We start from the raw sequence: 15,271 nt of genomic DNA on the forward strand, positions 1-15,271 counted from the left end.
AGAGCTAGAAAGGGATATCGCTATCGTCTCCATTGTTGATAGACATTGATGGTAGACAAGCGTAGGAGATAGCAACACCAATGATAATGGAATACTGCCATTATAACGTGGACCTCACTATAGTAGAATGTAGCTAGTGCTTCGATTTGCCAAGGCCACTTTGCAAAATTGAAAGGCTAGACTCATTTGATAACGTTCTATGAAGGGTTCATAGAGGAGGGTGGCACGAATTGTAGTATTCTGTATTGAGTATTGTAGTATCCAACCCTACATTAAGAGATGAACAGTTTTAAGGCTGTGCAAAGACTAAAAATAAACTTTCTACTCGTGATATTTTTCAAAGTTTTTCGATTTGTATATCATCAAGCTATCAAAATAAAATGTTTTCTCAGAAAAACATTTTTTTTCTGGTCATTACTTTTTGTGATATGAGCGCCTAAGGTTCACATTTTTAGGACAGAACATTTCAAATTCGTTTGGATATAAATCCATGAGATTCAGAGGATAGACTCTTCATGGTATTTTTAATCTATTAAAACAAAAATAATTTACTGAAAATATCAATTTTCAAGTTAGTTATTCAATTTACTAAAAATAGCTCTTAGTTGAGTTATCATCATCATCATCATCATCCATCATGGACTAGGCTTGTAAAGCCTGTTCCGGTGTCCACCGCTTCCTCGGTCTTCCGACGTCCCTTTTCCCATCCAACTGTAACTTCCAAGCTTGTAGTGGAAGACGAGTTGGTGGCATACGGCGCAGGTGATTTGTCCAGACCAATCTGTATTTTTCAATGATTGCTGTTAGTAGTTGCACATTGCACTCACTTCGAATTGTTTCATTACTTATATGGTCTCGTCTCGAGTATCCTTGAATGCTGCGCAGAAACCTCATCTCTGATGCCTGAATTCGTTTGTCATCATTCTTGGTCTTTGTCCATACCTCACTACCGTATGTCATTAAAGGGATGAATCCATCCTCTAAATCTCATGGATTTATATCCAAACGAATTTGAAATGTTCTGTCCCAAAAATTCAAACTTCAGGCGCTCATACCTCAAAAAGTAATGATGGGAAAAAAAATGTTTTCCTGAGAAAACTTTTTCATTTTGATAGCTAGATGATATACAAATCGAAAAACTTTGAAAAATATCACGGGTAGAAAGTTTATTTTCAGCCTTTGCACAGCCTTAATAGTAATGAATAGTAATAGACAATTATAGTAACGCCGGAAATTTCCAAGATTATCTATGGAAAATACACGTCCCGAGTTATTCATGGAGACAACAGGTAAAATACCCATTTTGCCTCCTTCACACTACACAATAGTTTCCAACATAATACAATTTTCAATAAAAAGAAGATAGAAATAATAATAAACTATAAAAATAGCTAATTATAAAATTATGAGAATGAAATAAGACAAAAATAGAAGAAATATTCAGTCGTATATAGAATAATAAAAATACAGTAACTGAATTCAATAAGAAAAGATGCACACACACCTTAGTAAACTATAATCATTACTAGTATATTGACAAGAGGAAAAAAATTGTCTGTGTAAAGCTGCGTACACATATTCGCGCTTCCAACCAGCACCGAGCACGCTCCTCCCTCGTACCGCCCTCGTACCACCATCGAACCACAGTCGCTCCGCCCACGCACCCATCATGAACGTTACGGAAGATGTTAGATCTTCTCGCGTTCCCCGGTCGAACCACTGTTGCTCCCCGGTCGATCATCAATCGCTCTGCTGGAGTGACGTTCGGTTGTGGAGCAGAGCGATAGTCTGTACTCACCTTAATGTACTACCACTAGCCTTTATGAGGATAATTGAATAAAAGAAATGCAAGCGCAAATCACGAAATGATGGACCACATACTACTAGACTAAATCATATGAAATCCTTCGGAATTTGGAAGGGGAGAGCCAGAAGATGTCCAAGTGCTCCGAATAAGTATTGAAAATTCTTTGAGCTCTACTTAAAGGAAAGTTATAATTGGTTACCGTTCTGGAGCGAGAAATATGAAATGAAAATCCAGAACGTCGAGCAATGGTATTTATATATATGTTAACTTTAGAAAGCAGGTAGCAAGAATCAGTTCTATTATTCAACATATTGTACAGAAAAACAAGTAATTTAACATCACGTCTTAATCTCAGTGATTTAATATTGAACATACTTCTGAGGGAGTTGGTTGGGTAATCAAACAGAAAACCCTGTGCTTTTAATAATACATACATCTCAAAAATTTGTTTTGCGAGCCTTCTAGAAGGTGAATCTGTTCATTATGATAAGGATTCCATACTTCGCATGTCTAGTCTAATAGACTCCTCACAATTATTGATTTGTATGAGAGTAGCAGAGGTACCACATCAGTGAAGGGCGAGCATGTTCTCAAAATGAAAACCATCTGTTGATTGGCTCTGTTAGCTATGTAATCAATATGTGACACCTATATACCTATATATACACCTGATATTTATTTATTTTTTTATTTATTATTATTTCATCCACTGACCTCCTATAAAAGGGGCATTTGGACTTGTCAATGTCGTAAGTCAATAAAATACAGAACATAAATACATAATGATAAGTCATTGCTCGATATGTAGGTTAAGGGAATATTATGTATTGTCACCTGGTCATATGCGACATATATATGAATCATATATTTATCTCATATTGATAAGGATTTTAGAGTTTTAAATTGTAAAAGTTTAATGAACAGTGTTTTTGTCTTTGAAAAATGTTTGTCATCGACAGAAAGATTGTTTATTTCATTTGTTGTCAAAATTAATGTAGCTTCTCTTTTGTTTTTAATAACAAACGTGCCGCTTGTGCGACAGATAAAAATATGTACTTGAAATGGCTTTCATGTTTGGCATTGACTGAGTTATATTTAATACCCCAAAATTTTTCTTTTGGTCGGTGTGTGAGCTCGTTCGTTAGGACTGTGAGTAAGTCCGGCTGTTCTGGTGAAGGGGATAGATTTTGTTCTTGTTTTATAATACAGTTTTCCTGTCGCAGTTCGGGCAGTTTAAAGAGAATTGTATTATTGAATAGGACGGGATCTGAACCCATTTCATTGGATCAGTTATTTTGATTTTTGTGGCACAACTAGGGAGGTTGGAGGGATGATTTCGGCCAGCAGCAGGAAGAACACAGTCAGCGACAGCAGGATCGAGATTGATAAGCTCACCTGACAATCACAAATTGCACAAAAATATAAATCAAAACATATTAGAGCTACAAAATCAGACAGAGTAAAAGTGAAAAGTAACCAACGGAAGGATAAATATACAATAGGACAATGGGATAAATATAGTCTATTGGATAAGCTGACCTAAAAATTAAAAATTTCACAAAAGTGATAGATAAATCAGAGCATGGAAAAGTTACAAAATCGGACAAGTAGGATACACAATTAACTATAATTATATTTCCAATTACTGTACTTTCTTTCTCAAACGATGTCAAGGCCTTTGAAGCACAAGGAGTGAGTGAGGAAGTGAGTAAATACAGTCCGGGTCCTGTAGCTTTGCCTATTGGCGGAGGGTCACTAGACTACAATACTACCCGTTCAAAAACATCGAACATTTTTGAAAATGTATTTTTCCATAAGCAACAGATGCTCTTTTGTATCGTCTCAAAGCAACGTGCTGATCTTAAGGCTGTGCAAAGGATAAAAATAAACTTTCTACTGGAGATATTTTTCAAAGTTTTTCGATTTGTATATCATCGAGCTATCAAAATGAAAAAGTTTTCTCAGGAAAAATTTTTTTCCGATCATTACTTTTTGAGATATGAGCGCCTTAACTTTAAATTTTTGGGACAGAACATTTCAAATTCGGTAAGAGATAAATCCATGAGATATGGAGGATAAACTCTTCATGGAATTATTGATTAAATAGAACAAAAATCTTATAAAAATATACATTTTTGAGAAAGTAATTCAATTTACCAAAAATAGCTCAACTAAAAGTGAATTGAATAACTATTTCAAAAATTGATATTTTCAGATAGTTTTTGTTCTTTTCTATCAACAATACCATGCAGAATTTATCCTCTGGATCTCATGGATTTATCTCTTACCGAATTTGAAATGTTCTGTCCAAAAAATTTAAACTTTAGGCGCTCATATCTCGAAAAGTGATGATCGAAGAAAAAATGTTTTTTCTGAGAAAACTTTTCTATTTCGATACCTTGATTATATACAAATCGAAAAAATCTGAATAATATCACCAGTAAAAAGTTTATTTTTAGCCTTTGCACAGCCTTAAAAGATACACAAGGAGCTTTTTGGTGTTAGGTCCTTTTAGGACAGCTGATAGGCTGTGTTGTGCTAATCAACATACTCCTTCAACAAGCTCTTTCCATTGTTGGTGATACGTTCCAACTCTCTCATTCATGAAGAATCTCTGTGGGGAGCTTCCTCAATCTAGGGATCTAGGGTCTCTGAAGCCTGATGTTTTTGTAAAAGTACGAATAACACCTCGCGAAATTAATAATTATAAAATGAAATAATTATCCATTTACTTGATAATGACATAAATGTCGAAACATGTCCTAAATAAACATTTTTTTAAGAAAAAGGTATTTGGATTTTTATTTCTTTCCAGTAAAGAATTTCATGAATTACATTCTATACTCTCTAGCTATCAATTCGTATCGGAATATCTGATGATACCAGATTATGTATCTCATAATCTATGGTTGAATATTAAGTTATATATTCAGGCGGTGGGACCTTCCTGCAAGGGACTCCCCACCAACAAAAGCCATAAGAATTTACTTTATGATATATTTTACATTATTCATATTGAGATCCTGTAATATTCTATGATAATCATGATCTGCGATACCTTTTCACCGCTGTCTGATGGCAAATAAAAGACCAGCACGGTGAGAAAGGAGATGCCCATACAAGGGATGATGAGGTTGACCGTGTAGAACAGTGTTTTTCTACGCATGGTGATGTTGAACGTGATATCCAGGTAGGGCTCGTCACAGCATGTGTAAAACTTCTCATGCCTGAAACATCAGCAAAAAAAAATTACACAGGTGAGAATCACTACAAACTGACAGCTTTCTTTGTGAATAAACTACATTATGTTTCTCATTTTTCCATAAACTGCATTATGTATTTTATGTTTCTCATTTCACCAGTGTTGAAAGTTCAAAGGGAATTTTGCGATAGACATATAATAATTATATGATATATAATATATAACTATATATGACTATATAATATATAGCTCATATATTTTTTTTGTGGAATTGTATCGTTGTAGACACATATATTTCACATATAATATATTTAATATGTATTATATTTATATTATATATCAATATTTCTACTACTCTGGTATCAATCAAGTCCTAATCAATGGGAGGGGAAGTCAATCAACACTGTCTTTCCCTATTTTTCTACTTTCTTTGTGTAAAGAAAAATGGATTTTATTTTCACTTGTTTTATTTTACTTTATTTCCACACGTTTACTCATTTTTACTCGTTAGAAGAAATTATTTTCTCTGACTATTTTTGGTGGAACAAAATACGGTAGTTCAAAAAATTGCGATTCTTTCACTCTGTTCTTGTTCAAATTAGGATCATTTACTGTTAAACTTTGAATGATTAATATTGTTTGGAAAAATCACTGTTTTTCTGTGGAGGGTACGAAAAACATAAGCTAGCACCTTGAAGGAGATATAGAGTAATAATACACAGAAATAATTTAGATTGGGTTTTTATCGATATACTGGTTTATATACAGGTTTTATGTATATTCGTTTTGGAGATATACGTGGTAATACACATATATAATATTTAGATTGGTTTTTTAATCAACTCAGCCGTTCTATTTCCATGCTGTCGACATAACAGTAGTAGTTGTTATTGAAGTTTCCAATGATGTCGTTCAGAGCTGAGGAGATTGGCAAGATAGCATGAATTAGCTTGAGATATTTCTGTGTTGTAAAGATGTGAAGGTGATGGGGTAGATACCCACATTGATTGGAAACGACCTGATATTGTGAAACTTACTAATTTGTTGGAATAATTCAAGATACTCGTACTAATAACATATGAATTCAATCCTGATGAGTTATGAATCTCAATCATGATCAAAACTAGGATTAAGATTTTTGAGGATCACTTTCTATTAGATTCAATTTCAACTATTTTGTTTGATATTAAAAAAAAAAAAATACTACGAAATTGTCAAAAAACCACAGATTTATTGATAGTTAGAAAGACTGGTTTCGGTTATTACACCATTGTCAATCTCTGATAAACTTATTTAATCAACTCTAATTTATTTTGTTTGAGTTTTTTATCGCACAAAAATATTATTCTTATGTATGAGTTCTTGTAAAAGTATGTAGAGCTGACAACAGATTGTGAATAATATTGTTTTGTTTTTATGAGGAATAAATAACTTTTTGGATTGAATTGAGTTTCAGTTGTAACACTTACACCCTTGTCAATCTCTATTGAACTGAAAGTTTTAACATTGAGCAGGAAAACCAGTGTGTGTGAAGCCCTACGCTAATTAGCCGTTATCTACTGTTGACCAATGAGCGTTGAGCTCTGTCATTGGCCGAGACTAGACACGCCCAAGTATTCCAAATACGGTCATGAGAAACTTTGGCACAAGAAAACAAATGGAATAATACGTTTCTCTTTATCCGTTGTCGACTTTCCACCTCTTATAAATATCATGATAATTTCTCATTATCCTCAACTTTCTTTCAACATCTTTTCTTCTTTTCCATAATAATTGGCATCTTTCTCACACATATAATTCTACCATCAATTTGAGCAACCATAGAAATCTATCCATTAATGGAAATAATTTTCACAGTGAGTGATTAATTCATTAATTGGGAAAAATACTGACTGCCAGTTCTTTTTAATAGCAAAAAGTGATTTAATAATAAGCAGTTCGTGATGGAAAACAAGAAATGATTTTATTCATCAAACTGCATCTATCCATCCATCAAAATAAATCTGATAATCTAACTGCAAATAATAATAGTATCTCCATCCTTATTCCACCTGGAACAGGCTGTTAACCATCATAATATTATTTACGGTGAAATATTTTACTACTGTCACTTGGACATTAATTCCACAAAACGTGTTGACAGAATAATTTATTCAGTGCTACTCTATAGTGCTTTTCACTTTAAACCGTCAGCATAAGTTAGAAGAGAACCATATTGGTGTTATAAATAAAATTGACGCTGTTAGAGTTTAAAAATCAGCAATCACTTTCAACTGTCCGGATGAGTTGAATGGGAAGAGATGGTGCTATCAATAGAATAAATGCTGAAAGTTTCAAGGCCACCAAAGGTTATATGAGAAGCATTTCAGTGTTTATTACATTAAATGCTGATAATTTAAAGTGAATTTCACTACAAACCGACCGAGCTAGATTACAAATTTAACTGAAGCAGCTGTGAGTTCAAACGCGCAATCTCATTATATTAATACTGGAGAGATAAACCCTCAGTTGATTAACTACCACCGGACGGGGGTTTAGGATGCAATAAACCATATTGCAGGCCTATTAAACAACGCCTCGACTACTTCTGTCATAAACAAAGAACATAATTCCGATTCTTTACGGTTGTCGCTTGTCGCCCTTGTAGTTTGTCGCCGTTGTAGTTTGTCGCTGTCGCTTACTGTTCTGTGTTTGAATTTAATATTTTGGAGAGCATCTTTGTCAAACAATGAATTTTACGTTGTGGGGAACGCGGACTGATAACAAGTCGCTCAGTGTTGTTGACAGAGAGTTAGTGGCCCTCAAAGAGAAAGTTTTCATTCATTCACTAACTCAGTTACTCACTCGGCTACTCACTCATTTACTCAGTCAGTTACTTACTCACTCATTTACTCACTCAGACAGTCACTTACTCACTTTTGAACACTCTTATTCAGTTGCTTACTCACACAAACTCATAGGAGCCACACACACACACACTCACACATTGATTCACAGAAACCATACACACTTATTCATTTATTACCCATTGATCTATTTATTTATTCATATTTATGACTTATTTATCTTTTCAGATGTCCTCCCTCGCAGTTTTATCCAGTATCATTCCCTATATACAATATAGACTGGTCTACATATTGCGTTAGAACTTCATCACCATAGTGAGGTCCACGTTATAATGGCAGTGTTTGATTAGCAATGCTATTGCTATCCTTGTCTATCATTCAACAAAGTGGTTAGTGCTATCTCTTTCTCGCTTTGCTCTGCTGCCAGATCGTCTTTTAACAATGTAGAATAAAAGGATTAATTGACAAAATATTTCATCTTAATTATGAAAATTCATTATGAAATTATTGAAAAATATAATTTCTCGCTTAATAAAATATAATTGATTATTTTGAACTGAAATGAACAGTTATAAACCTGTATCAAGACATAGGATCGGCAACGTTTTTCTCCTATCTTCCTTCACTGCCATTATAACGTGAACCTCACTAAAGAATGATATCCATCAATAATAGTCGACAATTTAAAAAATAATCCACAATAATTTCACAACACAATTGTAAAACATGAATCTGGTATTATTGCTCATGATTAGGAATATTTTTCTAAATGATCGCTCCTCTATGGAATCCACTAATAAATTTTACTAATGGATTCTGAAAAATGCATGTATATTTCAAAAACTTCAAAAATTAAAATTTCAATAAAATAATGTAGCTGATGAAGGATTCGATTAATAATAATACAGATTGACTCCTACAATATAGGGCCTGTACAGCACCATCAATAGATAGATGCATAGGCCTACCTGTATTTTCCAATATATTGGAAAAACAATGAGTGATTGAATGTTCAATACCATTTCAACTCAATGACTTCATTGATTTACAGGAAACATGATTATAGTTTCTGATAGTTCCATTTATTCAGCTAATCACACATAAAAACAAACACACTAACACGGACAAAAATATACGACTTTACTAAAAATTATCAATAAAAAAACACGATATTACTGAAATAAATTCTCATGTGGTAATTGAGTGGAATATTCCCAATTAATTCACCAATTTAAGCCATAAAAATTCAAAATTTATAATTTCATTTTCATTTTGGACTAGAATGGTATAGATACTTTACACGTGAAAGACTAACCTTATCTTGGACTGTGTCATCATCTAAATTTGGAAGAAAAATAGCACAAGGACTACCGTATTAATTTATCCACCATTGTTATTACATCAGTGTCATTGTATCGTGAATAAATAAATTAATTACCAAAATGGAACAATGGTAAGTGATGCATGATGATTGGGGATTTTTGAATCAAATCATCATACGACAAGGACATTTTGAAAATTGGTTCTCCAGAGTCAATAATCTGACTTTTCTTCGACTTGAGCATGGTATAAAATGCACACGTGAGCTTAAATCCTGTCTGGATATTTTTGTTTCCTTAGTTTTTCTCAGCCACTCCACGTTTCTCGAATGCTAGCAGTAGACTGTAAGATTCTTATCAGACAAGTGGATCATACGCTTTCGGAAAGCGTATTTCACAAGTGAGTGGAAAGTAGCGGATTGAATCGGAATCAGCAGCTTAGTCGACAGAAATAAACAAAAGATGAATGTGTGATAAAACACAAGGGAGAAGGAAAGAAGCTGATTGTTGAGGAGAATGAGAAAAACATAGGTGGGAGAAGACGATGAGGAAAAAGAAGAAAAAGGACAACTAGAAGAAAGAAGGACGATGAGGGAGAGGAAAAAGAGGAGGGAAGAAAAAAATAAGAGGAAGAAGAAGGCGAAGAAGAAGAAGAGGAAGATATAGAATAAGAGAAAGGATAGGAAGAAGAGATCGAATAGGAAGAAGGGAATGATATGGGAGAAGAGGTAGAAGAGGTAGTAGAGGATTAAGAGGGAGAGGAAGAAAATAAAGAAGAGGGAGAAGAGGAAATGTAAAAAGAGCAAGAAGAGGGGGGAGCAAAATAAGAAGGAGAAAGAGAATGAGAAGAAGTGAAAGGGAAAAGGAAGAAGAAGCAGGAAACAAAACCTGGAAAACAAGACAAAGCTAGAACAAGCAGAAGATATAGGCCTAAAAGAAGGATAAGAACATTTGAACGTAGAAGATAAGAAAAAAGAAATAGAAGAATATAGATAGGTAGTGGTAGTGGTAGCGGCATAATTGAGAAGTGCAAAAAAAATATGCTGGATGATGTGAAGGAGGATGGGAAAAGATGAGTGGATGAGATGAGGAGGATAGGAAGATGGAGAAGAAGGAGATGAAGGAGATGAAGTAAAAGAAGAACAGGTAGGGGAAGAAGAAGAAGAAGAATGAAGGGGGGGTAAGAAAGAAGGAGCAAGAAACTGCAGGAACTGGTGGATGCAAGATTGAGGGAGGATGAAAAGGAAAATAATACTGTACTTGTAAATGAACAAAAATGATAGAGATGTAGAGTATTGAAAAAAAGAGAAAAAATAGGCTACTAAGAAGAAAATTAAGATGAAAAAGCACAAAAGATGTAGTAGAAGGAGAACATGATGAAGAAGAAAAAGGAGAAGAAGAAGAAGAAGAAAAAAAATTGAGAATAAAAAGAAGAAAAAGACAGAAAAATACATCGACAAGAGATGAAGGAAGTAACTGAGTGGAAAGCGGATTTCAGCGGGCGAAAAAAAAACCAGCCAAAGATAAGAATGACAATAAAAGTTGCATGAGGACTCCGGTGACTCCAGTCATGTGACTCGCGATCCTAATCTGGAGAGCCTCTCTATTTATATTACATTTTCGCGACTCATGACTCACTGATTGACTCGGCAAAATGACTCTGCCTCGCCCTGAGCAGAGAATGAGAGTTGTGCCATGCAAATTTCAGCAGGTGGGCTTAGTGAGATCCACTTTAAACTGTCAGCATTGATTGCATTGGGGAGCAATGATGTTGTTAGTATAGGAAGCTGACAGTTGAAAGGGAATCTCGATTCAGTGAGACACAGTCAGGATTGTCAGTATTGGTTGAATGGGAAACATTGATGCTATTAATGAAGAATGCTGACAGAATGCGGTGAAACTTTTGACACAAAAGCTAGCAGCCTCAGAGAATGAATACAGAAGGGTGTTATTAGACGAAATGCTGCACTGTTCACAGGGGTGAAGTCAGAAGATTGGTGGAGTAAAAGGTTAGGAGTTTCAGAAGTAAAAGAGGAGGATAGGAAAGAAGGGAGGAGAGAAAGAGAAAAAGGGAAAACAAAGAGAAGAGGGGAAAACAAAGAGAAAAGGGGAAAACAAAGTGATGAGAGGAGAGAAGGAAATTCTAGAAGTAAAAGAGGAGGATAGGAAAGAAGGGAGGAGAGAAAGAGAAGAAGGGAAAACAAAGAGAAGAGGGGAAAACAAAGAGAAGAGGGGAAAACAAAGTGATGAGAGGAGAGAAGGAAATTCTAGAAGTAGAAGAGGAGGATAGGAAAGAAGGGAGGAGAGAAAGAGAAAAAGGGAAAATAAAGAGAAGAAGGGAAAACAAAGAGAAGAGGGGAAAACAAAGTGATGAGAGGAGAGAAGGAAATTCTAGAAGTAAAAGAGGAGGATAGGAAAGAAGGGAGAAGAGGAAGAGAAGAAGGGAAAACAAAGAGAAGAGGGGAAAACAAAGTGATGAGAGGAGAGAAGGAAAGAATTCTTTAATCCTAATATTGTTTCTTACAATAAATACATCATCAAAATGATTACATAAATTGGATAATTGAAATGACTTACAAAATGAGGTGAAAGTGTGGAGGAGTATAAGATTGAGAGAAAAAGAGGTGCAATTATGTAAGGAAAGGGGAAGAAAGAAAAATGAGGGAATGAGAAGATGGATTGAGAGGAGGGGGAGTAGAGGTGGAGAATATGGAGAAGAAGAGAGAGGGAAGCAGAATAAAGTGAATAAAACTGGAAGTGATCTAGAGGGGGAAGGATGGAGGAAGAAGAGAAGAATGAAGGAGAGTAAGGAGTGAATGAAAAGGGAGGATAGGAAAGGTGAAAAGAGAGAGAGTAATGGAATGATGCATGAAAAACCATTGGAACAGAAGGATTTATGTAAAACAGAAATAGTAAATAAACATAACGGGAGATTGCGTTAAGAAATGGCATGGACAAATCTGGAAACATTGGATGAGGGACAGAAATAGATAGGGAAGACTAGTAATTATATCGAGTAAAAAGAGAGAAGCGAATGGAGAATAAGAGTGGAAATTATGTGGAAAGAGAAAGAAGGTAATATGGAGAACAAAAATGGGGAGAAAATATCAGGGATTTACAAGAAATAAAAATGGAGAAAATAAGGTGAAGAAGGTGAAGGTGAAGGAGAGGAATGAGAGAGAAACAGATGATGGAAAGATTGAAAGGAGATGCAGAATGGGAGAAGGATGAGAACGAGAAGGTGAAATAGTGTGAGGATGCGTTATGAAAGAGGAATGAGGATTTGAATGGAAAGATGATGAAAAAGAAGAAGACGAAGAAGAAGGAGAAGAAGAAGAAGAGGAAGAAGAAGAAGAAGAAGAAAAAGAAGAAGAAGAAACTGAAAAGGGAGAAGAAACAGTTGAAAATTAATGAAGTGAGAAGCAGAAAACAGTGGGAAAGAAAGCGAGAGCGAGAAATGAAGATACTGAATAAGGAAAAGGATAAATTGAGATTAAAATTGTGAGGGAATAGAAAGGCATGAAGGAAAAATGAGAATTCAGTGAAAAATTGAAAGGCAGAACGAAAAAAAATGAGCAGAAGAATGAGTCAAGAAGGAAGTAGGAAAAGAGTGGAGGAAGTATAGTAGAGCCTCCTATTGTGAAGAGGGTATGCTGGGAATTCTGTCAGGATTATTATTTTTTAGGGCTCTATATGAGCGGATACAGCTCTGAGCCATATCATCATGAGCCTTAGTTGAATGTGAGAATTATCATAGAGGTGCGTAGTATTTTGATGATGTTTATCATCATTATCATGCCATGAATGATATGGAATCCGAGATACCATCAGTGAAAGAGAAAGTAGGAAATGGAAACATTTTTTCGTTTCCACATTCACCGGTTAACTAACAGGCTGTCCTTATTCTAGTTTCTCACACATCGATTCTTAGACGTAAGATTTTCAGCTGTCCCTATAAATTCTATTAGATTGAACAGATGATGTTTGTCAAGTTCAGTTTAATCTGGTAGAATTCATAAGGAAAGCTAAAAATCAAACGTCCAAATATCAATGTGTGTGTAACTGGCTTCAAACTGCTTTAAAATAGTTATCGTATCATACAAATCAATTACTTATACACATTACAGTTTTTCTAGGCTGTTTCATAGACTAAAAAACCAAAACAGAAATAAACTTCTCATCCACTATCATTATTATTTTTCAAAGAGAATCAACTTTGAAAATCTGTAGCTGTATTCACACTGCACACAACTGATATATTATTTTATACGTAATCGTATATCGCCGATCGTACGATTCCAGTATTCATAGATGTTGAATTTATCTCCACCAATTGACAAAAATGTACATAAAGTAAAAATGTGAAGTATGAATTGTAGAAGAAGGATGTATAGGGTGACACAGAATAACGGGAACTTTTAAAAACGCCATAAAACGTTAGTGGGAAGGACGAAAATGATTTTATTCAAACTAATGTAAAGTTCAAGATTTGCCATTTGAGAGTTATTAATAACATCTATCACTTTTTGACAATTACTTCTTTAAGATGGCTTCCTCCGGAACGAATACACTCTTGGAATCTGTGTTGACGATTTCATTTTGAATTATGTTTCAATTTTTAATTAATTCAAAACTATTGATGAAATTGTGAACGAAACCCACTCTGCACGACATTCAATGGCAACTGTGCGACTGAGTATTGTTTAGTAACCGTGTAATCTCACGATTAGGTTGCGTTTCCTGGTCCCATGATCTGTCCACCTGTGATTTTCTGTTTGTGGAGCTATCTCAAATCAAACGTTTTCACAACTTGACCAATAACTGCCGTTGAATCATATCATAACAGACAATTAAAAATGAAATCGACAATATCCCAGCTGAAATGTTGCAGCAATCGGTTGAAATGTTGCAGCAATCGTTCAGGAATCTCAAAACAGATTTCAAGAGTGTATTCGTTCAGGAGGTTGCCATCTTAAAGAAGTAATTGTCAAAACGTAATAGATGTTATTAATAATTCCCAAATGGCAAGTATTGAACTTCACATTAGTTTGAATAAAATCATTTTTGCCCTTCCCACTAATGTTTAAAGGCGTTTTTAAAAGTTCCCGTTATTCTGTGTCACCCTATACATCCTTTTTTGCCTTTCCCACTAATGTTCTATGGCGTTCTTAAAAGTTCCCGTTATTATGTGTCTGTATAAATATTAGTGTCGAAACCGTTTTTGGAACTGTTTGATAGTGTGATGCCATAGAGAAAATGTAGTGCCATAATCTATCTTTGCCATCCTATGTTATCTTTTCTCCAAGGTAATCACAGGTATCGACTTCAATCTACTTCAAGTAGTGACCTTTTTAGTTTTTTAGTTTAGTTTTTGAACAATCATTAGTGCACTCTATTTTTGAAACGATTGACCTTGGTTGATGATTGATATGACGATCAGTCTAGATTAAGAGCGCAGACGGTATGAAAGTTGCAACGTGACAATTCGTGGCAAACTTTTGCAAATTAAAGTTGCACCACTAATTGATGGATCTCTCCCACTCTTCCTGACTGAACAGTTTCTTGATAAATGATATAAGTTGCTGCGAGTTTCTTCCTGTTCATATATTCATTTTTCTGTTCCACGTCTTTGTTCTTTTATTTTATATGAAGAGCTTTCATAGTTATCAGCTGATATCACCATAGCAATAGACGTTATGCATTAAAATTATCCAATATTGAAAATTAATAAGACATGGTGGATAGTTTTACTTGGAATTATTGTCACATCTTTCCATGGCAATGACGAGAAACTAATTCCGATTATTCTATCCATTATCGTGAATCAACAATCACTGATCGTTAAGCAACAAATTAACGGAAGAACACTTGAGAATTTTGAATGAATCTGGGAGATTCAAGAAATAGACTAACTCTAATATTAGAATTATTCACGAGTTTCCAATAAATGTGTGTAGAAATTGATATATTTATTTCTCTGTGGTAGGAAATAATATTTATAGAATGAGGAGATCATTATATAGAACGAGTAAAATTCTATAAAAAGTAGTCGTCATCTCTCATCAACATCCCTCTCACTCATTACCCACGCACAAGC

At 34.6% G+C, this 15,271-nt stretch overlaps 1 protein-coding gene across 1 annotated transcript in view; it reads right to left on the bottom strand.

Annotated features, from left to right (window-relative positions):
- Positions 1–15,271, bottom strand: part of LOC111048260 (acetylcholine receptor subunit alpha-like) — a 492,391-nt gene that overhangs the window by 15,876 nt on the left and 461,244 nt on the right. The window contains exons 8-9 of the mRNA XM_039434650.1: positions 4,866–5,034; positions 3,100–3,202 (exon numbers count right to left, since the gene is read on the bottom strand). Of these exons, the coding sequence (XP_039290584.1) occupies positions 3,100–3,202; positions 4,866–5,034 (272 nt within the window). The remainder of the gene's footprint in view (positions 1–3,099; positions 3,203–4,865; positions 5,035–15,271) is intronic.

The sequence above is a fragment of the Nilaparvata lugens genome, chromosome 8 (assembly GCF_014356525.2).
Source record: "Nilaparvata lugens isolate BPH chromosome 8, ASM1435652v1, whole genome shotgun sequence".
Lineage (NCBI taxonomy): Eukaryota > Metazoa > Arthropoda > Insecta > Hemiptera > Delphacidae > Nilaparvata > Nilaparvata lugens.